Raw genomic sequence first — 27,560 nt, forward strand, 5'->3', positions numbered from 1 at the left:
TTGTTGTCGGCGTAATCGCTTGTCCACACGGTTATATTTAGGAACCCGTGCGTTTGGCATTAAACCTGTCTTTTTGCGAGCTGTTACTTGGGGACTGGGATTGAGGAGTGTCCGTTGAAGCTTAATGAGAAACTTGCATTGATATGGCGCCTCTAATGCGTTTTAACAGCTCCCCCCAAGGCGCTAAATGTCAACGGTGTTGCTAAACAAACTGTGCTAAAATAAGTTGAGGAATCTGTGTTCCAGCATGTGGTTTACACACCCAGTCCTTGGCAATGTGCTGTGCCTGATCTGACCTTGTTAGCGGGCGCACCGAGTGAAAGCGATGCTCCTGACCCAGATAGAAACGTGGGGAGAGGCGAGCCTCCTCGGAGCCAGGGCTGATTTTAGCTGAAGCGGCTGTCCACTCCTTTTCTGGACAACCGACACGGGGTTAAGAAAGACAGCATCTTCCCTGCTCGCAGAATGCCGGAGATGTGGGGCGTCTTTGGACATAACGCCGAGGTTTACGGTGGAGGTTGTACGGGTGGAGTGCGGGGCTGGGAGACCGTGTCCAGAGGCAGGGCGAGGAGCCGGAGCCCCCTGAGAAACATGTCAACCCCAGCGAGTTTTGAAGAGCCGGGGCAAGGGCTCGCCACCAAAACTCAACCCGATAAAAATGAGCTGCAGTATCAGCTCTTCCGGCTGAAGAGGAAACTCGAGGAAGCGAAGAAACGTTACAGACAAGACAAAGAAATCTGGGTGAAAGAAAAGGAGATGTTACTGAGGGAAGTCGCCGAGATCCAAGTAAATAAAGTGCACCAGAGTTCACTCGTTGGTCTTTATATCCGCGAGGGGAAAGTGAGAGTTCAAGTGGTTTGGGGAGGATTTCATTGTTTCCTTCACCACGGTTCTCGGCATCAGTATCATCCTTGGGCAGGTTTAGATAGTGCAAACATGAAATGCATGTTGTCCTTGTTTACGGTGAGAGTCACGGCGCAGTCATAGCTCACAGCTTGTTCGTGCTGAGTTCCAAATTTACAGGAAAATAAATTCATGTTTTTCTCTTTGGAAGAGGCAGTTTCGTACATTCTGCCTCAGGGCACCAGGGACCCGGGTTCAATTTCCGCCTTGGAATGTATGGAGTTTGCACATTCTCCCCATATCTGTGTGGGTTTTCTTTGGGTGCTCTCCTCCCACAGTTCAAAGATGTGTGGGTTAGGTGGATTGGCCAAGATAAATTGCCAATTAATGTGAGGGTGATCAGGAAGGGTAAATACATGGGGTTATGGGGATAGGACCTAGGTGGGATTGTTGTCGGTGCAGGCTCGATGGGCCAAAATGGCCTCCTTCTGCACTATAAATTCTATGATTACTTTATGTGATGTTGGTGAACATCAAAAGTTGATGCTAGGTGTTAAATAATCAAACATTGCTCTTAGTCACAGGTGCAAAGTCTCTTTCTAAAAATAGTTAACTTCTATATTGCTTCTTTTTATTAATTAAAAGACACTCCTAAAAAGTAATGACAAATGTTTTAAGTAGTTGAATGCAAACATTGATAGACACTGATTTTTAAAATGAGAAATAATTGAATAATTAATTGTAAACACCTGATACATATCAAGTAGACATTTTAGAATATATAGGTCTTTGATGGCTGGCACGACATAATGGGCTGAAGGGTCTCTTTCTGTGCTGTAAAATTCTGTGACTATGACTCTTTATATATTTCTTGGAATGGTGCCTTTTGAGTAGTCTAATAAGAAAGCATTTTGTTAAGTGTGAATAATATTTGACATGCTCCATTTACTAGGCAATCTGAGTGGCAACAGTAATTATATCTGCATGGCCTTCAAAGTACTATGCAAGTATGAAAAATGAAAAAAGAACTTGCATTCAAACCTTCCAAAATGTTTCACAGCCAATTAAGTATTTTTGAAATGTAGTCACTGTTGTACTGTGGGAAAACACAGCAGCCAATTTGTACACCCAGCAAGGTTGCACAAACTAACGAAATAAATGATCGGACCATCTCTTTGTAGACCCTATGTCCTTCTCGCTGCTTACATTTTCACTTAATTTTGTATCGTTGGCAAACATAAATACATTACTCCCTGTCTCTTCATCTAAGTCATGAATGTAGATTATAAATAGTTGAGGTCAGAACACTGATCCATGCGCCACTCCACCAGTCACAGTCTGCCAACTTGAACACATCCCATTTATGCATCCCCTTTTGTTTCCTATCCGTTAACCAATCCTCGATCCATCGCTGCTGAGATATGTTCCTGAATTTCCTGAGCTCTTTCTTTGCCGATTAAACTTTTGTGTGACACCTTATCAAATTTCCTTTTGGAAATTCAGAGATGCTACTTTTATTGGTTCCCCTTTATCTACCCTACTGGTTACATCCTCAAAAAACTCTTAATCAAGTTGACAGACATGAATTCCCTCTTGCAAAGCTATGTTGACTTTGGCTATACAGTGATTTTCTAAGTGCAACGTTAAGACATCTTAACGATAGATCTGTCATAATAATATTTTACTGATATTAATTGAGAGATAAATGTTTAAGGGAAAACTTCCCTGGTTTATTTTAAACAGTGCCATGGGATTAAAACTGTGCGAATAGAACATTCCTTGTTTTGGTGACCAACTTGATGACAATTCAGTCTTTTTATAACTTGATTGAACATAAGTTATTTATAGATTAAATTGGCTCATGAAAAAAAACCAGCTTTATTCTAGTTTTATTCCCACCCTCCTAAAATAATAACCGATACAGGAATGGAGTTCCAACAGTGTCAGCAGTACTCTCAGTATCCCACATAAGTAGAAATTTTTTTGGTGGTATTGGTGAGGCCTGAATCTGTAGACATCCCAGCTGTCCTAATAATGCCACGAGATTGTAACATTCATCAGAACAGGCAGACACAATCTTGGTTTGATGTCTCATCCTGCTTAAATAAGCAACATTTTCTCCGATGTATTTCACTGTAGTGCCAGCCTGCATTACAAACTTAAACTTTGTTACAGAACTCAAACCATAATCTTTTGGCAAAGGGTTGAGAGTTCTACCACCTGACACAAGCAGGCACATAATGAAACTTTGTAGATTAATTTTTAAATACTTACCTAAAGAATTCTAACTTTTATCCTAGGCTGGTGAAAACAGAAGAATTTTACTTGATCTTAGATCTATTTTGGAAGGTGTTCAGGCTAAAGTTAAAAAGGAGGAGGATCAAAGAGCCAAACTGCAGCATCAATATTCCAGTGACAAGTGTGCCTGGGAACTGGAGAGAGCAGAGCTGAAGTGCCGTATCAGAGAGGTAAACTTTTATGTGGAAAACTGTCCATCTGATTGTAAGATGGATAGAAAAAACAACAAGCAGTGAGATTCTGGATAATAGTCAGCAATTTATGCAAGGCAAAAAGTTTATTATTTGGTAGTGCACTACACAAAAATTGGATAAAATATACTGTACAATGAGCTGTTACGAATTTAAGTAAATGATTAAGTGACAATATGAAATGCTGCCAAAATGTGAGACATTTTACAATCAGAATTAGTGACGCTTAGCCTCCACCTGGAACTGGAGGAATAACAGTCTGGGGAAAACAAAATAGGAAACTTATCTGGCAAAAACCAACACCTAGCTCGGCACAGAAACCCACCCATTAATCATGAACCATAGCAAACCTAACCAAAATGACCACTGAAACAGGGAGTCTCAATCCTGAAACACCCCCACATCCCCAATCCTGCAGCTTCCCAGACCTAACTAATCCTCATAAACAAACAAAGACAAAACAAGTTATATCAACTCCCTGATGACTACCTTATCCATTGTGACTGGTTACAGGTCGAAGGACCTTCTCCAAATACAGCAGTGTATTAGGCCAGTAAACACCCTGTGTTATGACTTTTCACGCTCTGAGAGCTTCATGTTGTCAAGGTTTTTGTGTTTGGGATGAGGAGCTATTACAATACAATAAAATGTTGATGAGATCCATTTCATGTTCATCTAACATCTATAGAATTTTGCTGTCTTTATTGTCTGTGATAAAGCAAAGTTGCCTAGTATGTTATTGCCCTTTCTGTTAATGGTCCATTCTGAACAAAGGGGTGTGTAACTTTCACAAGTAGATCTGCTTGTCCATATTTAGTTAGGAATTGGCTTGAGTTTAAGGATAGTCTGGAGATGAATTTTGCCAAGTCACATGAAATACTACAGCCATCTTAAACAGCTTTTGATGTCTGATTTTTTAAAATATAGGCTGGAATTCTCAGACCTCACCCAGGGCTGGGATTCTCCAGTCCCATTGCCGTGAATGGAGATTTGGCCAAGTGCCAAATTCTCTATTCTTGCTGGCAGCGGTGGTGGGCGTACAACATCAGAGAATTGCAGCCATAGTGTGAAAATTTGTAATACCTTCATGTCTGTATTGGGCACGACAGTCTTGAATATATTCAATTACTCAGCCTCCACTGCTCTTTGGGGAAAATAATTCCACAGACGAAGAGAGAGATCCCTAATTTTTAAACTGTTTGCCTAGCTCTAGACTCCTCCACAAGGGGAAGTTTCCCCTCAGTATGCACCCTCAAGTCTCCTCAATATCTTATATGTTTCAATAAGATCACCTCTTATTCTTTTAAACTCCAGTGAGTATAGGCCCAACCTGCTCAACTTTTCTTCATAAGCTAATCCCTGGAGGAAGCCATGGACTCAACACTCTGCCTTTATCTTGTGCAGTTATCAAGTTTTCACTTCAGAATTACAGGAACAGGGATCATCAGAATAAGCAGCCACAGAAAGAGTGAAACTAGTGAGAGTCTATTTACAATGGTGAACATATGTACAAGTATTTAACACCTATGTCCACACTGTGCAACTAGAGCTTCTTAATCTTTCTAACCCTGCCACTAATTTTAGTGCATCCCTAACATCCACAGTGGAGGTGGAGGCAGCCTGCTGCCTTTCACTGCTTGTTGTCTGTGATGACCTTGGCAGGGGTGCTCTGGAGGGCCAAGAGCTGGGGGGTGTGGCCCCGGCCTGCTTTTGAGGTTTAGCTATGTGGCAGTGCCACACTCTTCAGCCTGTGAAGCTGGAACTGAAGCAGGAAGTGGGGATTCGGATGGACAGGATACTCCTGCAGTTGCCTAAGTGGATGGCCCAGGGTATGCATCAGAGATCCTCCTCACTATGGGTGCGTGAGGGCTCCTGGCTTCCTCTTTGGTAAAGAAGGACAGCTGAGTCAAAAAGACCTGCTGTCCTCTGGCATTGGCCCTGATGGATTCTAGCAAGTGCTTGTACCATGGAATGCATGTCTTGCGGCTGTGGACACCATGATTTCCATGGCAGTCACCACCCTAGCTGTGTTGACCTCATTGCATTGCAGTGTTGGCACAATCACCTCAGACATAAGGCAGACAGACTCCCCTATGCAGCCTTTCAATCCGAGGAGTGTATCAGGCAACCTTTTCTGATTTTCCTTCCCTTGCCTTTGGAGCTGTAGCAACTGAGCCATTACCTTAGCTTGCTGTGGATCAGAAAGTATGAAGTGCTTACCAGATTGTGGCCCTGAGGCTGCTTGAAAACTAGTTGAAAATACACATCTGTGTCTCTCTGCACTGGTGGAGGGTGCAGCTGAGCGCTGTCACTGTTCTTTCACTTTGGCTCTGTAAATTCCTCTTCTGTGTTATTCTTAGCGCTGGAGTCAAGGACCTGGCTGGTGGACCCACCTTGGGCTGTTTGCCAGGTGCACCTGCATCAGAAAGGAGAGGTCATAAGTGGATGGCAGAGACATTTAGAAACAGGAGACATGACTCATAGCATTGCTGTCTGATGGGTGATACAGTGCTGGATCCTCACTTGGTTTATTGCTGCCGACCTCACCATCAGCACAGGAGCGATCGTGGCACTGTCCTCAAAGTCCAGGAGGACTTTCAACTGTGGGATCCCTCCACCCATCTGGGATTTCTCCCTCTCATTGTGAACTGGCTTGTCCTACATAAAATGAAGAGAGTGTAAGCAGGGCAGATGATCAGGTTGTTTGACAAGGATGGGTGGTGAGTGGGAGTGGCAAGGTGATGAAGTCATGACCTGCAGGGGAGATGAAGTTGTGAGTGGGAGAGTGAGTGGTGGTGTCCTGTTGAGCTGGTGAATGTGTGATGGGTACATGAGCATATGAAATGAGAGTGATGAGAAGAGACACTTACCTTGGCAGAACAGAAGGGATCATTCATCCTCTTCCTGCAGTGGATGACCTGTCTGTTCTGCAGCATGTCAGCGCTGACCACTGCTGACACTACACTGCTTTCCATACTGATCTTTCTGACAGTCTTCACCCAGAGCGCAGGTATATCACATTGCAATGGGTCTACACTGAGTCCAGCAGCTGCTCCAGGGAGGCTTTGATGAACTTTGGGGCAGTATGCTTCTTAGCTTTTGCAGCCATGACATCCCAATCACAATTGTGCTAACTGTGTTCAGGGGCAGCATTTAAATGTGATCTCATTTATTAAAGAACTGAGGTGATGGCATGCCTTGCGTCTTTGCTGATTTCCAAGAAAACATCACCCTGAATGATTACTCTTAGGCTGAACAGATGCTATCCATTATGAAGATTTTTTTTGAAAGGGTATGACTTATTCATTGTGCTATCTGTTGTATATAGATGTGAATCCATTTACAAAGATTGATTTTTCAACTCCATTATGATATAACACCCAGAGGAAATCTTCTTTAATCTGTTTCCTAAAGTTGATGGAAGTTGTCTGGTTCACAAAACTTGAGGCTAAATATTAATTTAGCTGTCAAGACATAATTCAACTCACGTCTACACGCAGACAGCTTCTTCCTGAAAATCAGCATGCTATGGAAAATGGAATTTTGGTGTTTATTGCAGGGGAATAGAGAATAAAAGTGTTGCTACAGTTGTACAGGGCCTTAGTCAGACTGAATCTGGAGTACTGTGTACAGTTTTGGTCTCCTTACTTATAAAAGGATATAATTGTATGAGAAGCAGTTCAAAGAAAGTTCATTCAACTCACTCCTAGGAAGTAGGAGTTAGGTTCCCAGCACATTGCTGGCATCCCCTCACTGATTGAACACATCTGTCAGGCCTGTGTCTGAGGGACTGGGGAAGATGTTGTCGCTGGACTCATAATCCTTAGGGACCCAGGGTTATGCTCTGGGGACCTGGGTTTGAATACCACAATGACAGATGGTGAAATTTGAGATCCAAGAAATGTGGTTGACTCTTAAATACCTTTGAGATGATCTAGCAAACAACTTAGCTTGGATAGATAGTAAATGCTGCTCCAGCGATGCTCACATCCCCTAAAAGAATAAAAACAGAAGGATGTCTCCCGCCATGTACAGGATTAGCTTCGCTCATTCCAGTCATTATCCATGTGTGCTGTCTGCATCTTTGAGCTGCGGTTGGCCCCCTATTCTTCAGCCTCTCATGACATGGAATCTCAAGTTTGCAGCTCATAATGGATGCCATATGATCAGGAGATCTCTCCCTGCCGCTTCACCATGGTATGACCGTAGTGATTGAGAGCAAGAGAGCTGTCATCAGCCAGACAGGAGTCAAATATTCACAGGAACTCTGTGAGGAACTATGCACTATCTCCCATGCAAACCGCCAGCTAAGGACCATGGGCAACCCCTGTGTCCCCATGACAGGGGTCTTTTCACCTGGTGCCATCAGTCAGACGAGAGATCGATCTTCACAGAAGCCATGTGAAGATAATGGGATGTTCTCACTGGATGTGCTCATCGCCCTCCCTTGAACCTAGTGGCACTGAGCGCATCCCAAGCTCCTCTGCCTCATCTAGACATCAACATTGCTTCACGGTCGACATCCTCTCCCTCAAAGACCTCCTCAGCCTCATTCCCTTCAATGTCCTCATGAGAGACAATGTGCTGCTCCCCCATTTCCTCCTCAGATATTCCAGCCCCCCTCCCCCATCTGTTGCAGCGCCAGATTGTGCAGAGCACAGAAAGCAACCACAATGCATGACACCTTCTGCAAATAGTATTGCAGGGCTCCACCAGACTTGACCCGGCACCAGAACCACATCTTCAGCATCCCAATGGACTGCTCCAGCAAAGTGCAAGTTGCAGCATGAACCTAATTGCATCTTGTCTCAGTTGGCCTCCACATAGGAGTCATTAGCCACCTCCTCAGTGAGAAGTCCTTGTTCCCAAGGAGCCAACCTGCAGCCTCTGTGAAACCTGAAACATGTCAAGAATCTGAAAGCAGCTCAGAATGTAGGAGTTGTGCACGTTTCCTTGGAATTGAGCGCACACCTGAAGGATGTGTTTGGTGTGGTCACAGCTGGACATTCAGCATGTGGAACCCCTTGTGGTTCACATAATTTACCACTTGATGCCAAGGAGGTCTGTGTGTCACCTGAATGCAGTCAATGGTACCCTGCACCTGTGGAAAAACCAGAGATCAGCACAAAACCCATTGCGCTTGCATCTTGGCTTGCTTGAAATGGACAAAGTTAGGTGCCCTCACGAAGATTGTGTCCACTATCTCTTGGATGCACTTGTGAATGGAGGCTTGCAAAATCCCATAAAGATCACCTGTGGAGGCCTTGAAGCAGCCACTGGTATAAAATTGAGTGCTGCAGTAACTTTCAGCGATTATTGGCAGTGGATACCCTCCAAGTCCCAATGGTACCAAATCCGGCAAAAGGTGGCAGATGTGACTGACAAGTTCCCTGGACATAGGTAGTCTTCATCAACACTAGTTTATAAATATCTGCAGGTATGTTAGGTGCCCTGTGTAGACCCTGGATCTGATGAGGCGCCTCCAAGCGACAGCTCTCTGGAGTTCTCTTTTGCGTGTGGAACAGGCCCTGCCAACCCTTCCTGTTCACAATTCCACTTCTACCTTTGGCAAGAAACCTCTTTTGATGTCTTCTTTTCCTCTCCTACCCCTAAGCATGAAGAATGACAGCAACGTTGAGGCTCCACATTCTATACATTCTCGTCACCGCAGTATTAAAGTGAGAGACTTGACAGTTAGCATTTTCTTCTGAGGACCACCTTTTATCCATGCATTGTTTGAAACTGCCTTGCAGATCCCACTGACTGATGTCTTGGCTGCCACATTGGTGCCTCATCCTTAACTTCACATTTTGCTTTGGCAAGATCCCACACCACCCTTGGCCAACACCACATAATCAAGTGGTCACAGCTTTGACCATTACATTATAAGCTCTTATTTCAGGCTCAGCATTGTCTCAAGCTTCGCTCTAAGACCTTGCCCTCAACCTGATCTAATGGGGGGTCTTTTGTGGCGTATGTGGTGTTTGAGTGGACATAATTGTGTAACTAGTTTGACTGCAGGCATGTCAGTTGAGTTACAGCTGAATAGTCTCAGCTGCAACAGGGTATTGATGATTGACAAGTTTTACAATTAACCTTGTCCTTAGCATCATCTCTCCTCCAGAAGCAAACCCCTCCCCCCGCCCCCATCCCCATCCACCACCAAATTGGAGTGGCACTACAAATCCATGATGACTTGCAACCCTCCTCCCATTGCACTGCTACAGACTTCCCTTCCCTCTAATGCCATTCTAAGAAGCCCATGGCCTAGTCAATCCCTGGTCTTCCAAGAGTTACACTCCGGTTTCCCCAAGGCAACCATTTGGTATCCCCCGAGTCAAACCCTTGGCGTCCCCAACTCAACATTACAACCCCCCTCCACCCACCCACCTCCTCCCCAGTCATTGCTGAGTCTCCCCTAGAGTCAACACCTGGTACCCTGCAGTCAAACCGTTGGTACCCTTCCAGTCTTACCCTGATGCCCTTTTTGTGTTACCCCAGTCTCCCTTACCCCTGAGTAGATTTGAATATGTATTTGTTGTTTTGTCTTAATTTTGTATACATTTATCTCAGAATTATGCTGCATGAATATTGGTAGCCCAATCCTTAGACCATTTTCATGAAATTTCTATTTGCATGGACACATTACCTCTACATGTCTCTGTTAAAACAACAACGGATTTGGCGCAAATGCATTAAGCACCTGTAGGTTCATATTTTCACAGCATAATTTCTAAGGTCAGTGATTCCAAAGCTGTTACAGAGCCTTTGTAACATTCTTCAAATTCCTTCAGCTCTACTGTAAAATGTAATTTCCATTGCTTGGCAGCAGCCTCATAGAACCAGCTGGCTAACTCGACCATTAGGCTATGATAAATGCATTTTCAAGCTATGGAAGCTGGCAGTCAGCACAAGAATGTTAGTCTTTCAAAATCTGAAAAAAAAACAAAAGTAAACATCATAAAATCAGATAGTATGCATGATTAAAAAGGAAACAGTTTAATTATTTATATGATGAGATGTGGCTATCTACACTTTAATTGTCTTGGAAATGTGTACTGTTTTCTGGTTCAGTCTTATAATTCTCTTAGCAAGCACATTGAAAATCTGAACACTATAAAAATACACGTCCATGGGTATGAAATATTAACAAGTGTGTTATTTCTTGCATCCAAACAGCTGGAACTAAAGGCAAATAAACAGGATGTAGAAAAAACACCCCAGGAAACAAGAGAAACGTTTGGAAAAGAAAGGGAAGAACAGAAGCAGTTGTTGGCCAACATTCACTCAGCAGCTATGGACCTGAGGAAACAGCTGGAGATCAGTGAGAGAAACTGGGGCAGGGAGAAGATGGAACTACTTGAACAATTTGATAAAGAAAGAAAGGAATTGGAAAGTCAACTGAAGGACATGCAGAGGAAGATAGAGCAGGTGCTGTATTTAGTATGTGGAAAAAGCATGCAGAACATTTTTGGAAATATGTTACAATGTTCTTGTATGTTATGAAGCGTGTCTTATGTTGCTTCACTAATCCATTGACATCCAACCCATGACGTAATTTGGTTATCATCACAGATTGCTCTGTCATAAATTCAAAGTCTACTTTGAAAGCGAAAAATTGATTAAATCATCCATTGCTTTAGATCACAAGAAACAAGAGTAGGAACAGGCCATTCAGCTCATCGTGCCTACTCTGCCATTAAATAACTTCATGACTGATCTGATTCTGACCTTAATGTCTCATCCACTTTGAATATGTTCACTAACTCAGCCTCCACTGTTATCTGTGGAAGAAAATTCCAAAGGCTGAAGACCCCCTAAGAGAACATAAGAAATAGGAGCAGGAGTAGGCCATCTAACCCTTTGAACCTGCCGAAGGGCTAGAAGAAGTACCTCCTTTTCTCTGTCTTATTTTCTCTACTTATCTTTAAACTTGCTTTACTTGATCGAAACATTTAAGATCCCAAGAGGTCTTGACAGTGGAAGGGATTTTTCCTCTTGTGGGATAATGTAGAACTAGGGATCACTGTTTAATATGAGCTGCCCGTTTAAGTAGATGAGTATTGTTTTCTCAAAGCATCGTCAATTTTTGGAATTCACTTCTTCAAATGGTGGTGGAAGCAGAATCTTTGAATATTTTTTAAAGCAGAAGTAAATAGATTCTTGATCAGCAAGGGGGTGAAAGGTTATTGTGGGTAGGTGGAAATGTAGGGTTGAGGTTACAGTCAAACCATCTACGATCTTATTGAAAGGCAGAGCAGTGTGGAAGGGTCGAGTGCCCTACCCCTGCTCGTAATGTGTTTGTTTGTATATAAACTGTGCCCCCTAATTCTAGATTGCCCCTCCAAGAGGAAGAATCCTTACAGGATCCACCCTGTTGAGACACATCATTATATTAACTGTTTCAATAAAATCATCTCCCATTCTTCTAAACTCCAATGAGTACAGGTTCAACCCATACGGCCTTTGCTCAAAAGATAATCTCTTTATTTCAGGAGTCAGTCTAGTGAAGCTCCTCTGAACTGCTTCCAAAGCAAGTATGTCCTTCCTTAACAAATTTCATGTCATCTGTTGTGATTTTAATTTGTAAGGAGATACTTCATCCATCTGCAAAGGGCTACATCCGCCTTGTCTGTCTGTTCCCATTGGCTTCCCACAGTATATTACACAAGTTAAATGGAGTGGTAAACGTACACTGAGAGAGAAGTAGAAAATCTACTTCTCTACACTAGTGTCACCTTACCATAGTGAGCACAGAACTCATTTTGACATTTTCAAAATAAAACTCTTAAAACAGACGAAAAGAACAACAGTAACTGGGAAGAAGGCACGTGGGTAACTATTAGGAAGGGGAAACCTCAGGTGATGGAGAGCACGCCGGTGGATGTCTCCCTTCAAAATAAGTACCCCTGCCTGAGTACCACTGGGGGGGACAACTCATCTAGAGGAGGAAGCAGTGGCCAGCTCTCTGGAGCTGAGCCAGTACTTCAAAAAACTAAGAAAGAGAGCAGCAAGACAGTACTAATAGGGGACTTCATAGTGAGGGGATCAGACAGGCGTTTTTGTGGATGCAGATGGGAGTTGCGGATGGTGGTTTGTCTCCCTGGAGCTGGGATCTGGGATGTCCCTGGACGCGTCCCAGACATCCTCAAAGGGGAGGGTGAGGAACCGCAGGTTGTGGTTCATATAGGTACTGCTGACATAGGCAGGAAGAGGGAAGCAGTCATGAAAAGGGATTATAGGGAACTGGGTAGGCAGCTGAGAAAGAAGAATGCGAAGGTAGTAATCTCAGGATTGCTGCCTGTGCTGCGGGAAAATGAGAACAGGAATGGAATGAGGTGAAGGGTGAATGCGTGGCTGAGGGACTGGAGCAGGGGGCAGGGATTCCGGTTCCTGGATCATTGGGACCTCTTTAGGGGCAGGTGTGACCTGTACAGTAAAGACGGGTGGCACTTGAATCCCAATATCTTGGTGGGAAGATTGGCTAGGGCTACTGGGGGGACTTTAAACTAGAATGGTTGGGGGGAGGGAACAGAGATGAGGAGATTGAGACCGAGGAGGTTAGCTCCTGGGTAGGGAAGGACTGTAGACAGTATGAGAGGGAGGTTAGACAGGTGGTGGAGAAGAGAAATGCCCAGACTGAGGGGCTGAGGTGTGTCTATTTTAATGCCAGGAGTGTAGTAAATAAGGTAGATGAGCTTAGGGCGTGGATTGCTGCTTGGGAATGTGATGTGGTGGCCATTACAGAGACTTGGATATCTCAGGGACAGGACGGGGTACTTCAGGTGCCAGGATTCAGATGCTTCAGGAAGGACAGGGTTGGGGGCAAAAGAGGTGGCGGAGTGGTACTGTTGATCAGGGACAGTGTCATGGCTGCAGAGAAAGAGGATGCCGTGGAGGGACTGTCTACAGAGTCTCTGTGGGCTGAAGTTAGGAACAGCAAAGGGTCGATAACTTTGCTGGGTGTTTTCTATAGGCCACCCAATGGTGACAGGGAAGTTGAGGTGCAGATAGGGAAACAGATCCTAGAGAGATGTAGTAATAACAGAGTTGTCGTGATGGGAGACTTTAATTTCCCAAACGTCGACTGGAATATCCCGAGGGTAAGGGGTTTGGATGGAGAGGAGTTTGTTGGGTGTGTTCAGGAGGGTTTCCTGACACAGTACGTGGATAAGCCTATGAGAGGAGAGGCTGTACTTGACCTGGTGCTGGCTAATGAACCAGAACAGGTGTCGGATCTCTCGGTAGGAGAGCATCTTGGGGATGGAGATCATAATTCTATCTCCTTCATGATAGCATTGGAAAGAGATAGGATCAGGCAGGCTAGGAAGGTGTTTGTCTGGAGTAAAGGGAAATGTGAAGACATCAGGCAGATAATTGGACGAATAAACTGGAAGGAGGCGTTCTTGGGGAGAAGTACAGAAGGAAGGTGGCGGATATTCAAGGAACGTTTGACTGGAGCTCTGCATGATAACATTCCGATGAGACAAGGAGGTTTTGGTAGGGCGTGGGAACCGTGGTGCACGAAGGTTGTGGTGAACCTAGTCAGGAAGAAAGGAAAGGTGTATAAAAGGTTCAGAGAGCTAGGAGATGGTAAGGATCTCGAGGAGTATAAGGCTTGTAGAAAGGAGCTTAAAAAGGAAATTAGGAGAGCCAGAAGGGGTCATGAGAAGGCCTTGGCAGGTAAGATTAAGAAGAATCCCAAGGCCTTCTACAAATATGTGAAAAGTAAAAGGATGAGAAGAGAAGGGATAGACCTATAAAAGGTGAAGGGGGGAAAGTCTGTGTGGAACCAGAAGAAATGGCAGAGGTGCTTAATGAGTTCTTTGCCTCGGTATTCACAGTGGAAAGTGATCTGGGAGGTTGTACTACAGGTTTGCAGCAGTCTGAAAAGATTGAGTATGTGGATGTTAAGGAAGAGGATGTGTTAGAACTTTTAAACTCTATCAAGATGGACAAGTCGCCGGGACCGGATGGGATGTACCCCAGGTTACTGTGGGAGATGAGGGAAGTGATTGCAGAGCCCTGGCGATGATCTTTGCGTCGTCGATGGAGACGGGAGAGGTTCCGGAGGATTGCAGGATTGCGGATGTGGTTCCTATTTTCAAGAAAGGGAACAGGGATAGCCCGGGAAATTACCGACCGGTGAGTCTGACCTCAGTGGTTGGTAAGTTGATGGAGAGGCTTCTGAGGGACAAGATTTATGAGCATTTGGAGAAGTTTAGAATGATCAGAAATAGTCAACATGGTTTTGTCAAGGGCAGATCGTGCCTTACAAGCCTAGTTGAGTTCTTTGAGAATGTGACTGAATACATTGATGAAGGAAGAGCGGTAGACGTGGTTTACATGGAGTTCAGCAAGGCGTTTGATAAAGTGCCCCATGCAAGACTTCTTGAGAAGGTGAGAGGGCATGGGATCCAAGGGGCTTTGGCCTTGTGGATCCAGAACTGGCTTGCCTGCAGAAGGCAGAGAGTGGTTGTGGATGGGTCTTTCTCTGCATGGAGGTCAGTCACCAGTAGAGTGCCCCAGGGATCTGTTCTAGGACCCTTGCTGTTTGTCATTTTCATAAATGACCTGGATGAGGAAGTGGAGGGATGGGTTAGTAAGTTCGCAGATGATACAAAGGTTGGTGGTGTTGTGGATGGTCTGGAGGGATATCAGAAGTTGCAGCGGGACATAGGATGCAAGACTGGGCGGAAAAGTGGCAGATGGACTTCAACACGGATAAATGTGTAGTGGTCCATTTTGGCAGGACCAATGGGATGAAGGAATACAATATCAAGGGCAGGAGTCTTAGCAGTGTTAAAGAGCAGAAGGATCTTGGGGTCTGGGTCCACAGGACTCTTAAATCGGCCTCGCAGGTGGAGGATGTGGTCAAGAAGGCGTATGGTGTACTGGCCTTCATTAATCGAGGGATTGAGTTTAGGAGTCGGGAGGTAACGCTGCAACTTTATAAGGCCCTTGTCAGACCTCACTTGGAGTACTGTGCGCAGTTCTGGTCGCCTCACTACAGGAAGGACGTGGAAGCTATTGAGAGGGTGCAGAGGAGATTTACAAGGATGTTGCCTGGATTGGGAGGCATGCCTTATGAAGATAGGTTGAGGGACCTGGGACTCTTCTCCCTGGAGAGATGAAGGTTGAGAGGTGACCTGATAGAGGTTTATGAGATGTTGAGAGGAATAGATAGGGTGGATTCTCAGAGGCTATTTCCCCGGGCTGAAATGGTCGCTACGAGAGGACACAGATTTAAGGTGCAGGGAAGCAAGTACAGAGGAGATGTTAGGGGTAAGTTTTTCACTCAGAGGGTGGTGAGTGAATGGAATCGGCTGCCGTCGGTGGTGGTGGAGGCGAACTCGCTGGGGTCTTTTAAAAGACTTCTGGATGAGTGTATGGGATCTAATGGGACTGGGGGTTATAGATAGGTCTATGGCTTAGTAGGTATAGAAGTGATCGGCGCAACTAGTGGGCCGAAGGGCCTGTTTGTACTGTAGTGTTCTATGTTCTATGTTCTATTACAACAGAAATACTTATACAGCGCCTTTAACATAGTTAAAAATTTCCTAAGGCATTTTGCAAAAGTATTTTTGAACAAAATTTGATACTGAACCACATATTAGGGTACTTGACCAAAAACATGGAGAGAGAGAGAGGGAGATAGGTTTTATCCTAAAGGAGTAAAGAGAGGTAGGTGGGCACTGAGTTTAAGGAGTGCATCCCAGAGTTTAAAGCCCTGGTATCTGCAGATACAGCCATCAATGACAGAGTGACTAAGATCAGGGAAAATCAGATCTTCAGAAGATTGTAAGGCTGGAGAAGTTACATAGGGAGGGGTGAGATCCTAAAGGGAGCTAATAATAGGGATGAGAATTTTAAAGTTAAGATGCTGCTTAACCAGGAGCTCAGGTTAGTTCATCGAGCACATGGGTGATAGAGGAATGAGACTTGTTTTAAGTAGGACACAGACATCAGAGTTTTGGATAAGCTCTACATAGAGTGGAACATAAGAAGCCAGCCAGGAAGGGATTGGAATAGTCAAATCTAGAGGTGGTAAAGACGTGAATGGTGATTTCAACAATGAATGTGCTGATATGAGTGGAGTTAGATGATGTTATGGATACAGAAATAGGCATCCTTAGTAATGGCACAGATACGTTGGAAACTCATGGTGTTAAATATGAAATCAAATTTGTGAATGATATGGTTCAGCCTCAGGCAGTTAAGAACATAAGAAATAGGAGCAGGAGTAGGCCATCTAGCCCCTCGAGCATGCCCCGCCATTCAATAAGATCATGGCTGATCTGAAGTGGATCAGTTCCATTTACCCACCTGCTCCCCATAACCCTTAATTCCCTTATCTATCAGAAATCTATCTACCCGTGACTTAAACATATTCAACGAGGTAGCCTCCACCACTTAAATGGGCAGAGAATTCCAGAGATTCACTACCCTTTGAGAGAAGAAGTTCCTCCTCAACTCTGTTCTAAACTGACTCCCCCTTATTTTGAGGCTGTGCCCTTTAGTTCTGGTTTCCTTTCTAAGTGGGAAGAATCTCTCTACTTCTACCCTATCTAGCCCCTTCATTAGCTTATATGCCTCTATAAGATCACCCCTCAGCCTCCAACGAGTACAGGCCCAATCTACTCAATCTCTCCTCATAAGCTAACCCCCTCATCAGTATCAACCTGGAGAGAAGAATGGAGTCTGTAACTAGGTAAATAAGTCTGTGGTTTTGAGCTACTCAATATTTAGTTGGCAAATATTCCTGCTCATTCAGAAGTGAAAACTGGACAAGCAGTTGTGATAATTCGGAGATTGCAGAGAAGTCGAGTGAGGTGGTGGTGAGAAAGAGCTGGCTGGCAAAGGGAAGAGAACCATTAACAACTTCAACCAACATGGGAACCAAGAAATTCATTTCCTTTAGAGAAGGAAATCTGTACTCTTACCCAGCCTGACCTACATGTGACTCCAGATCCATAGCAATGTGGTTGACTTTTAAATACCCTTCAAGGGCAAATGGGGATGGGCAAGAAATGCTGGCCAGCCAGCGATGCCCACATCCCGTGAATGAACTTTAAAAAACATTAAGTTGGGTGATCAGTTTAATGAGAATATGTTTGAGGGATGATGAGGAGGCGATGGATCTTGTCAATAAATAAATTTTAAAGGCACAAGGACTGATTAGGGACAGTCAGCGGGCTTTGTGAGGGAAAATCATGTCTCTCAAATTTGATTGAGTTTTTTGAAGGGATAACCAAGAAGATAGATGAGGGCAGTGCAGTTGATGTTGTCTACATGGACTTTAGCAAGACCTTTGACAAGGAACTGCATGGTAGGTTGTTGCATAAGGTTAAATCTCAGGGGATCCAGGGTGAGGTATCTAAATGGATACAAAATTGGCTGCTTAGTGGTTGCAGAGAATTGTTTTTCAAACTGGAGGCCTGTGACCAGCGGTGTGTCTCAGGGATCAGTGCTGGGTCCACAGTTATTTGTCATTTATATTAATGATTTGGATGAGTATATAGGAGGCATGGTTAGTAAGTTTGCAGATGACACCAAGATTGGTGACGTAGTGGACAGTGAAGAAAGTTATCTCTGATTGCAATAGGATCGTGATCAGTTGGGCCAGTGGGCTGACGAATGGCAGGTGGAGTTTAATTTAGATAAATGCGAGCTGATCATTTTGGTAGATTGAACCAAGGCAGGACTTACTCAGTTAATGGTAGGGCATTGGGAAGAGCTACAGAACAAAGAGTCTAGGGGTACATGTTCATAACTCCTTGAAAGTGGAGTCCCAGGTGGACAGAATGGTGAAGAAGGCATTCAGCATGCTTGGTTTCACTTGTCAGAACATTGAATATAGGAGTTGGGACATCTCGTTGAAGTTGTACAAGATATTGGTAAGGCCACACTTGGGATACTGTGTACAGTTCTGGTCACCCTATTATAGAAAAAATATTATTAAACTAGAAAGAGTGCAGAAAAGATTTACTAGGATGCTACTGAGACTTGATGGATTGAGTTTAAGGAGAGGCTGGGTAGACAGGGGCCTTTTTCTCTGGAGCGTAGAAGGCTGAGGGGTGATCTTATAGAGGTCTATAAAATAATAAGGGGCATAGATCAGCTAGATAGTCAATATCTTTTACCAAAGGCAGGGGTGTCTAAAACTAGGGGGCATAGATTTAAGGTGAGGGGGAAAAGATACAAAAATGTCGAGAGGGGCAACTTTTTCACACAGAGCTGCCAGAGGCAGTAGTGGAGGCGGATACAATGTTGTCTTTTTAAAAAGCGTTTAGACAGTTTCATGGGTAAGATGGGTATAGAGGGATATGGGCCAAATGTGAGCAATTGGGATTATCTTAGGAGTTTAAAAAAAAGGATGGCATGGACTAGTTGGGTCGAAGGGCCTATTTCCATGCTGTAAACCTCTATGACTCTATAACTGAACTTAGAAAGGGAAAGAGGGGGAAAAAGAGGAAAAATAGAAAATATTGCAAATTCAGTGCTTGGGCAGTGGGGCACCTGTGGAAGTTTGTTTCCATGAGCTAGAGGAAGAGGATCAAGTGTTGATGATGTTTGTAAACTTCTCACACTTGTTAGAGGAGCAGTTTAGGAAGGTAATTTGCATTAGAGAAGAAAAGGTGGGGATTGTCTTTGAATTTGAGCATAATCCTGGAATAGTGAGCAGTTTTTGTAAATGAGAGCAGAACGCGATAGTGCTTTGCATGGTCTAACCAGATATGATAGAACATGGTTAAACATGTTGTCTGTCCAATCTGCATCCTTTGGACTTGAGGGAGCAGAGCTGAGGATCATACTGAGGTAATAGCCAAGATAAGAGAGAGTAACAGTTTTAATGGGGTGAGGACATCAAAGATGCAAGTAGAGAATTGTTGAGTCGATCAGTAGCTGCAGAAATGCCAGTGCTTTTCCACTTAAGATAAAAAGAAGAATGAAGCTGTCTTTAAGTATAACCTTTTATAACTTTATACTTTCCACAGTGCTCCACAATCAGTTATAAAGTGTAGTCAATGTTGGTAATGTAGGAAAATTACAAAGGATATTGTTACTTTGCCCATAACTTCTTACTTTGATATAACTCTTTGGAGGATATAACTGCAATGTTACAAGGTAAGAACGTAAGAACATAAGAGATAGGAGCAGGAGTAGACCATCTAGCCCTTCGAGCCTGCCCCGCCATTCAATAAGATCGTGGCTGATCTGAAGTGGCTCAGTTCCACTTTCCCGCTTTCTCCCCATAACCCTTAATTCCCTTGCCTACCAAAAACTTATCTACCCGTGTCTTAAACATATTTAGCGAGGTAGCCTCTACCACTTCAACTGGCAGAGAATTCCAGAGATTCACCACCCTTTGAGTGAAGAAGTTCCTCCTCAACTCCGTTCTAAACTGTGCCCCCCCCCCACTCCCCCATCTTGAGGCTGTGCCCTCTAGTCCTGCTGTCCTTTCTGAGAGGGAAGAATCTCTCTCCCTCTACCCTATCCATCCCCTTCATTATCTTATATGTCTCGATATGATCCCCCCTCATCCTTCTAAACTCCAACGAGTACAAACCCAGTCTATTCAGCCTCTCTTCATAGTCCAACCCGCTCTCTCCGGTATCAGCCTAGTGAACCTCCTCTGCACTCCCTCCAAGGCCAAAACATCCTTGTGCAAGTGCGGCGACCAAAACTGCACGCAGTACTCCAGCTGCGGCCTCACCAGTGCCCTGTATAGTTGCAGCAAGACCTCCCTGCTTTTATATTCTATCCCCCTCGCTATAAAGGCCAGCATCCCATTTGCCTTCCTGATCACCTGCTGCACCTGCAGACTGGGTTTTTGCAACTCATGAACAAGGATCCCCAGGTCCCTTTGCACCGTAGCATGCTGCAGTTTTTCACCCTTTAAATAGTAATCCCTCCTACTATTATTCCTGTTTAAGATGAATATTATTAATCTTATTATTAAGATGAATATGATGAAATAGGAAAGATGCAGAATTATCAAGACATAAAGAGGGACAGATTCATTCACGTGGTGCTGCTTCTAGTGGCGCTATCCAGACTTTTGTCAATTCCCTGAAGGCAGGCTGCAGTATGTGCCGGTTATCATGACTGCTCAGCATTTCCCATTGATATCAATGAAGAACACTGTGCAGGTGGTGGTCTACAGCAAGCCATGTCCCTGAGGAATCAACATAGCTACCACACAAACATATTTCTCCTCCAAAAGGATATTTGGGTTTAAGAACAGGTGAAAGTTCAAACACATCACTTCAGCTAATTGGCAGCAGCCACAGGACTCTGTTTTAAATCAGTGGATGAGGTGATGTTATTGTCCAGATTTTGCAGCAGTGATGATGTCAGTACGAAATTATCTCATCCTATTATCTTGAGACTGTACTCCGGTGTTATAGATTTCTTTGCCAGGGGATAAACATCTCAACATCTATTACGTCAACTCCCCTACAGAACTTTTCATTCTTCTAACTCCAGGGAACGTCAACTTACCCAGTCATCTTCATTGGGCAATATCGCACTAATTTCATATTTACTGATCTAACAACCTCATTGACCCTGAAAATTTTACTGAATAGAACAATTAGACAACCTGAATTTTTATGGAATTGCCAACGTGGATGTTCAAGAACTAGCTTTGAACTAGATGTTGAATTATCAGAAATAAAAGGGATCCAATTATCAACAATATATATTTGTGTATTTTTACACATGGAAAAAGATACAAAATGCAAAATCATTGAACATGGCATCAGCATTCACTACTTGAAGGACTTAAAAGGCATAAGTTTTTAAAAGTAATTCTTAGCATGTAAGAATTGGTGGCAAGGCCAGTGATCATTATCCATCCTTATTTTCCCTTGGAAGGTGGTGGTGAGCCAGTTTCTTGAAGCGTTGTAGTCCAGTTGGTGTAGGGACATCCACAAGGCTGGAAGGCCATTCCAAAATTTTGTTTGTGACACTGAAGAAATGGTGGTATCGTTCTAGGAGTGGATGAGTGTGGCTTAGAGGAGAATGTGCATCTGGTGATGTTCCCATGTGTCTGCTGCCATTGTCCTTGTGAAGTCTCATTTGGAAAGTGTTTGTGAGGAAACCTTAGAGTTGATGAAGTGCAGTTTTGCATATGGTGCACATTGCTGCCAATGTACACCACTGGTGGAAGGAGTGAGCATTTAAGATAATGGATGAGGTGCTTGATTAAAGTAGGCTGACTTTCCCTGGATAGACTCATCCGACAGTGCAGAAGGAGGCTATTCGGCCTTTTGAGTCTGCATCGACAACAATCTTACCCAGGCCCTATCTCCATAACCCTATGCATTTACCCTAGCTAGTCCCCCTGAGACTAAGGGGCAATTTAACATGGCCAATCCACCTAACCCCCACATCTTTGGATGATGGGAGGAAACCGGAGCGCTTGGAAGAAACCCATGCAGACATGGGGAGAATGTGCAAACTCCACACACTGACCCGAGCCGAACCCTGGCATTGTGAGACAGCAGTACTAACCACTGTGCTATCATGCCGCCCTCCAATCTTTTGAATGTTGTTGCAGTTGAACTCTTCCAGCCAAGTGCAGTGTATTCCATCATACTCCTGACTTGTACCTTGTAAAATGATGGACAGGCTTTGGAATTGAGAAGGTGAGTTAATCGCAAAAGAATTCCCTGCCACTGACCTGTTCTTGGAACCACCATATTGGTCCAGTTAATTTTCTGGTCAACGATAACTGCTTCTAATTTTGTTCTTGATCTACCCTGGACTCAACCTCAGGTTCTGGAAGTGAAAAACTTTATTTCTATGAATCACATCACATAATCTATAATGGTGAATGAATTAAAGTTTAAAGTTTATTTATTAGTATCACAAGTAGGCTTACATTAACATTGCAGTGAAGTTACTGTGAAAATCGCTGAGTCATCACACTCCGGCATCTGTTCGGGTACATTGAGGGAGAGTTTAGCATGGCCAATGCATCTAACCAGCACGTCTTTCAGACTGTGAGAGGAAACCAGAGCGTCTGGAGAAAACCCACACAAACACAGGGAGAACATGCAATACTCCTCACAGGCAGTGACTCAAGCCGGGAATTGAACCTGGGTCTCTGGCGCTGTGAGGCAGCAGTGTAACCACTAAGCCTCTGTGCTTGAATATGGTGCCTTGTGATCACGTTATTCTATTTGAGAAATATTGAATGTAAAATATTTGTTATTGTACTTCTTGAAATAATACATGTTGCATCTACATAATTTTTTTTAATTGAATCTGCAGATTTATTGGGATGTAAATTCAAGACAAGCGTGTAAATTGAATGGACAGAGAGCTGGGCAGAGACAAAGAAAAAACACAAGGGATGATTGGGTACTGTTTAATTCACATACCTCCAATCCTGAATGCAATGAATCATGTGAAGCTCAGAATTGTATGAACAGTACAAAGGCCCATAGTCCATGGATGGAAGATGTTATTTTAAATAATACTGATCAAGGCATAAGAAAGAGTGCAAGTGATCCGTTGTTTATTGAGGAATCATCACTTGAAAATTTAGAGGAATGTGGGGGAAACCAACATGTGGAAATTATACAGAATGATAAAAAGAAATTCTCCAGTGCTCTGAATGCTGTAAGTCTATTTCCATAAATTACAGTGCGTCAAATGCCATATTGTTGACATTTGGGCACCTACATCTTACGATCTGTCTTCTCATTTTCACAGGCTTTACAAGAAATAGCGAAAGTAAGTGAAGAATTGTGCAGTTACCAAGAGGACATCCAGAAAAAGGAGAGCCAAAGAAGGTATCAATATATCAGAAACGTTTTAAGTTACAATTCCTATTTATTCACAGAGTGTAGATTAAAATATCAAGACAGAAAAGAGATGGGAAAGAATTTTTCATGGGCAGAACTGGGCTGAACCAATTCTGCTAGACTTTCTGCCAAGTTGCAAAGTACTTTGAGTGTAGGCTAGGAGATGTTTTATGTCCTACATGAAGTTGATTCAAGCTAAGCCTGGGTTTTGAAAGGAGTCACTTTAGATGGAATGCTGCATCAATGCAATGAACCATAATGGACTGGCATTAACTTTGGTTGGGTTGGAAGATATCTCTTATTTTTATCAAGCTATAGAGTCTATTATAACTTGAGTTGAGAGTTGTACAGATAGCAGATGATCCTGACTCTTACAGAGTAATGTCCTAGAGCTTTTACTACTCATCTGCATTAGGCCACCATCAATGTCCTTTAGAACCAGATGGAAGCAGGAGCTGATCAATGGGCAAGCACAAGATGTCAAGTGGCAGAAAATTGTTGCCATGGACTCAAAGGAATGGGTCCCAGTGCTTAACGAAATGAGGTTCAGGAGGGCCTCACAGTTGGGGGAAGAGATCAATAGTCTCAGCCAGTTTTCTCTGTAGGACCCAGAATAAACACTTCTGTTGCTCTGGACCCTACAAGGAAAGTAAAATAAAACAACATCACTTTGGGGTTCAGGGCTCCTCTCCCTATCAGGTTAGACTAGCAGGGAAGCCATAATAGCTTACTAAACTGAAATGAGAGGGAAAAAAAGTGTAATTATCTTATACTTATCAATCACATAGACCATCTATTTTATGTCTTTTTTGAACCAGAACAAAATCAACTTCACATCTGCAAGAATTTAAAGAGAAACAAAGTGAAAATACACTTTTAAGAGCTGAAAGCTCCTCAGATGAGAATTGCTGCATGTCAAATGATATATTTAAAGCACTGAGCCCAACACTTTCAGAATATCAAAAATGTTCTGAAGAGCTTCATACTGAGAAAAACTGGAATCATTCCAAAAGGGATGGCCATGGAATTTCTCCGGCAAATTCAGGAAGTGATAGTGAAAATGATGCCTCTTCCTTGAGGAAAGAAGCTCCACCAGTTCCACCAAGGACATCCTCTTGGTACCTTGCAAATTCATTTTCAATGTTTCCGCTGGATCACAAAGATGCTGTGAAGGAACGTGGTAGTAACTACACAATTCAAAATTATGTTGTGAACAAAAGTTACAATCGTCCCTTTGTCCTGAGAAAATTTGAAACCTCATTGCAGGAAAATGAACGTAAATCTTTAGTAGGTGGAAGATATTTTGAGACCTTAGCATCACAAATTAAGAGGGACATGGGGCCTAAATGCAATAAAAACAATAACCACAACAGGTGGTCATGTGATGCAACTAAAGTTGGCTTCGGAACTGGTAACAACTACTTTGGTTCAGCAGTAAAAACATTTTCTTCCGATAAGAACATAATGTTACCAACGCAGGAGCAGAGTCTGGATGGTAACTCCAAAAGTGGACTCAGACAAGGGAAACCTCTGTCTCCAAAATGTAATCCAACTGCGTGTAACTTCTCAAACTCTTCATCAACAACTGGAGTTTGCAGTACCAGTGGTGGGTTTGTGCAGTCCACATTAGATGTACCTTCAGCACAAACTAGTACCTTCAGAAAAGCCACTTTAAACACTGAAAGTTGTGAGCCTTTTGCATTTGGAAAATCAGTGGATATGGCACAGAATGAGACATCTACCTACCCAGGATCAAACTTCTCACTTCACTCTGCAGGGAACATTCATGCCAAACAATTTTCTTCAAAGCATACTGGTTCAGCTTTTAGGCCTTATGTTTCACCTTACATCGCCAACAGAAAAATAGCAGGACAGGATAAGCATGGCTATTGGATTGCTGATAATGACAAAAGCCACTTGTTTGACAAGGTTGACTTGATTCCTAATAATTTTTCCAGCCCACAACTATCGTCATATGCAAGGTCCAATTTCAATATTGTCCAAACAATGTTGAGAAACAATGAAAGACCAGCAAGTCCTTCCTTTCCTGTGAAGGAAAAGGTTGCCAATTATGCTGATGGCAGAACAAAGCCACAGACACCTCATTTTGGATCTTTGCATGAAAATCCAAATAGAATCACTCACCTTTTTCGAATACTTCACCTAGATCAAGACAAACAAGAGTTGATGAAGAAACCAGGACCATCCCAATGTGTCTCAGGGCAGCAAACTTCATTACCTATGGTAAGCAAAACTTTTGCTGTACAAGATTCAAACAGTGCACAACAGAGGTTTCTAGCTGCAATTGTCCATAGTAAATAGATTCTGTAGTAATTGTTGTTAATGTTGTTCTTCTAATTTTAAACCTTTTTTCGTCTGGTCAACATAGGAGGCAGGTGTCTGTTCTTAAGCCTCTAAAGATGTTCCTTTAAAGAGACCATTGCAATTTGCATGAGTATGACCTGGGATGGTTAACCTTCTGTGTTTTTATTCTACCTGTAGTGAACTGTCTATTGTTTACTATTTAATCATTTACTATTTAAGTTTGAATGTGTTCATATAGACATTTACTCCAACTTGCTCAGCATTTTGACATCCTCTGCAGCTGATCCAATATGTTTTGGTGCAGTCCTAGGAAAGTCTTCTGATAGCATCCTTTTCAGTTTTATATCAAATAGAATCAAATAAATTTACAAAGAAACCCCCCCCCAACTCTGCCTCAAACAGTCCCTCTGGCTACATATTTATTGCTCCATCAGTCCTCAGTCTAAAGAAGTATCTTCTAACCTCTTCCTTCATTCTGCTACAATTATAAACTACATACTGTACTATCAATAGGACGTAACCAATTTTTAAAATAAATTTATCATGATATGCTATTTCTAATGTCATATTGATAGTGCTATAAATATTAAGGGCTCAGATTTTATAAGATGATATTGGATGTTGCAAAACTGCAGTAAAGCCTTCCAAAATATCTTTCTTTTAGACCTTGCCCCCTGTAACAATGAGATTGAATGGGATGAGCTTTTCACGTCCTGCAAGACCACAGAACCGACGCTTACCATCACGATGGGCAACAAGATCTTCATCTGCACCGGCTGTACATAACAGAGCTGCACAAAAACACAGACAAGCTTTCTTTTTTGACATAAAAACTTCAGTCATATAACATTTTCAAGTGCCCTGTGCAGGTTATGCTTCATCTGACTTTTTTAAATTATAGTACATTTTAATCTTATAAAACATTACACAGCAAACATCCTACACCTGATCTCAACATGATTTAAGAAGGAAAAGTTTGTTAAAATTATGATCGGTAGTCTCCAGTACTTGCATTGACTGAAACTTCACACTTTGCATATCTGTAACAATTAAATTATGCCATTACAAATTAATTATTTTACAATGTGCATTTATCAATTAAGTGAATGTTTATTTTGCAATGTTTACTGTATAATTCTGTATTTTGTTGTAAACTTGTATATCAGCTGTATTCTATGAGGAGCAGAAAGCTCTGTTATTTGCATGCTAATGTGTTTGTATATGCATGTGTAGTTGAAACTTGCAACAATGTCTGTGGGCATTTAGGTAACACTTAACATCTATATTACCTGTTTATGTTCAGGAGCAAGTTTCCTCCCAAGCAGGTTTTTTTTCCCCATTATGACATGTGGAAGTATAAAACAGAGCAATGAGACAGTCTCATTATTTCATTTTAAATGTGTCTTGACATTATTACTCATTTAAGGCATTTTGAAGAACAAAATGTTCTTAGTTAAGCCTATTCCCAATGTAAAAAAAATCAAATGTACAATATTAAAAATAAAACTGGCTGTAGTTCAGGTATTTAAGATTTTATATTGTAAATCTGCAGTAGAATTTTACATTATCCCATAGTGGTCATCATGGCTCCCTGAAATGCCCTTCCTGCTGGGAACCACCTTTAGTAGAATTGGCCTTCTATTTGTGGCAGCAAATTATCCAAAGCCAGCATGATGTATTATCCAAGGATGTCAATTTTTTACTCCGATAAGCACCTTTTGCTTTCCTCTTGGAACTTATTTTTGTACAAACATCAAAAATGCAAATAGTATTGCACTTGCTTGACATGTCTGTTTCTCAAAGATACCCCTTGGTGTGTTTTATGGCAATGGAGGCCTTCTGGTCTTATTGCTGTTAACGAGGTTTCTCAATGTTTGCACCCTCTGCTGCTGGTGAATCCAATTGGGTAGGGGTTCTGATGAGACTAGAGGTTTTCACTGGTAGGAACAGCCTGAAAATTTTGCCCCATGTTGAAGGTTTTTTGAGTAGAATTGCACAGCTACCCATGGGATTTTTTATTCTATTTTTCATGAGCTTGCATCTGAGAGCTAGGTTGAGACTAACCAAACGTGTTTTGTTTGTGGAC

At 42.8% G+C, this 27,560-nt stretch overlaps 1 protein-coding gene across 1 annotated transcript; it reads left to right on the top strand.

The window, feature by feature from the left end:
- Positions 1-260: 260 nt before the first annotated feature.
- Positions 261-26,998, top strand: LOC145345006 (uncharacterized protein KIAA0408-like). The gene is made up of 7 exons (XM_080192487.1): positions 261-786; positions 3,144-3,311; positions 10,512-10,763; positions 22,614-22,964; positions 23,058-23,137; positions 23,968-25,393; positions 26,139-26,998. Exons 1-7 carry the CDS (start codon positions 466-468, stop codon positions 26,319-26,321), a joined length of 2,781 nt encoding a protein of 926 aa, XP_080048613.1. The 5' UTR covers positions 261-465; the 3' UTR covers positions 26,322-26,998.
- The last annotated feature ends 562 nt before the right edge of the window (positions 26,999-27,560 follow it).

This window comes from Carcharhinus amblyrhynchos, chromosome 7 (assembly GCF_965287045.1).
Source record: "Carcharhinus amblyrhynchos chromosome 7, sCarAmb.v2.hapA, whole genome shotgun sequence".
NCBI classification, from domain to species: Eukaryota; Metazoa; Chordata; class Chondrichthyes; order Carcharhiniformes; family Carcharhinidae; genus Carcharhinus; species Carcharhinus amblyrhynchos.